Source organism: Carlito syrichta, unplaced genomic scaffold (genome assembly GCF_000164805.1).
Source record: "Carlito syrichta isolate Samal-C Ts95f unplaced genomic scaffold, Tarsius_syrichta-2.0.1 Scaffold301956, whole genome shotgun sequence".
Taxonomy (NCBI): Eukaryota; Metazoa; Chordata; class Mammalia; order Primates; family Tarsiidae; genus Carlito; species Carlito syrichta.
The window spans coordinates 13401-14458 of NW_007246052.1; the positions used below are offsets into that span (position 1 = coordinate 13401).

The 1058-nt window shown below is 59.8% G+C and overlaps 1 protein-coding gene across 1 annotated transcript in view; it reads right to left on the reverse strand.

Moving 5' to 3' along the window:
* TSKS (testis specific serine kinase substrate) overlaps nt 1–1058 on the reverse strand; it is a 16042-nt gene that overhangs the window by 4402 nt on the left and 10582 nt on the right. The window contains exon 7 of the mRNA XM_021711241.1: nt 667–861. Coding sequence (XP_021566916.1) covers nt 667–861 — 195 coding nt within the window. The remainder of the gene's footprint in view (nt 1–666; nt 862–1058) is intronic.

Below are 1058 nucleotides of genomic sequence, written 5' to 3' on the forward strand. Positions count from 1 at the left end.
TTTTTTTTGAGCTGGAGTCTCACTCTGTCGCCCAGACTGGAGTGTAGTGGCACGCTCCTGACCACCGCAGCCTCAACCTGCTGGGCTCTGGCGATCCTTCCGCCTCAGCCTTGCTACCACTCCTGGCTAATTTTTTATTTATTGTAGAGATGAGGTCTCGCCAAATTGCCCAGGCGAGTCTCGAATCCACGGGCTCAGGCAATTCACTCACCTCGGCCTCCCAAAGCGCGGGATTACAGGCTGAGCCACCGAGCCCGGCCTACAATAAATATTTTTAAAAATTAGCCGGGCATGGTGGCGCTTGCCTGTGGTTCCAGCTACTTGGAAGGCTGAGACGGAAGGATCACCTGAGCCCAGTAAGTCGAGGCTGCGATGGTCATGAGCCTGCCACTGCCCTCCAGCCTGGGCGACAGAGAGCGAGACTCCAACTCAAAAAAAAAAAAAAAAAAAAAAAGGAACACGCCCCCCTCTCTAATTGGCTCCACCCCTAAGACCTTATTACATAAGACACGCCCCTTCCCGCTTTCTAATTGGCGCTTCCGCATGTCAGTATGTGGTCTGGGCCGCCTGGCCTCAGTTGATTGGCCCAGCCCATTCCCTCAAGGCCGCGCCCTGCCCCTCCCCGGCCTTCTCACAGCCCACACCACGCACCAGCCCCGCCCTTACATGGTGCACAGCTCGTCCGCCCGGCCTCGCAGATCCTGCAAGCCCCGTGCCGTCTGCGCCTGCTCGCGCTGCGCCCGCTCCCACTGGCCCAGGAAGCCGTCGAGCCTGCCGCCCAGGCCCCCGAGCAGCCGGAGGGCCTCCTGCACCGCCCCCTCCTCCTGATACCACCTGGCGGTCAGCGAGGACACCTCTCTCCTGGAGGGGCAGATGGAAGGAATGGATGGGGCTGGGTGCGGACACACCCTCATCGATCCTGCCCCCCCCACCCCCGGGGACTACGCCGGTGGCTCCTGACCCATCCGGTCTCCAAATTCTCTTGCACCCTCCATCTGGTATAATCTGGTCATGTCCTCCAGAGTCCCGCCGGAATCCCCTTCTCTCTTTTTTTTTTT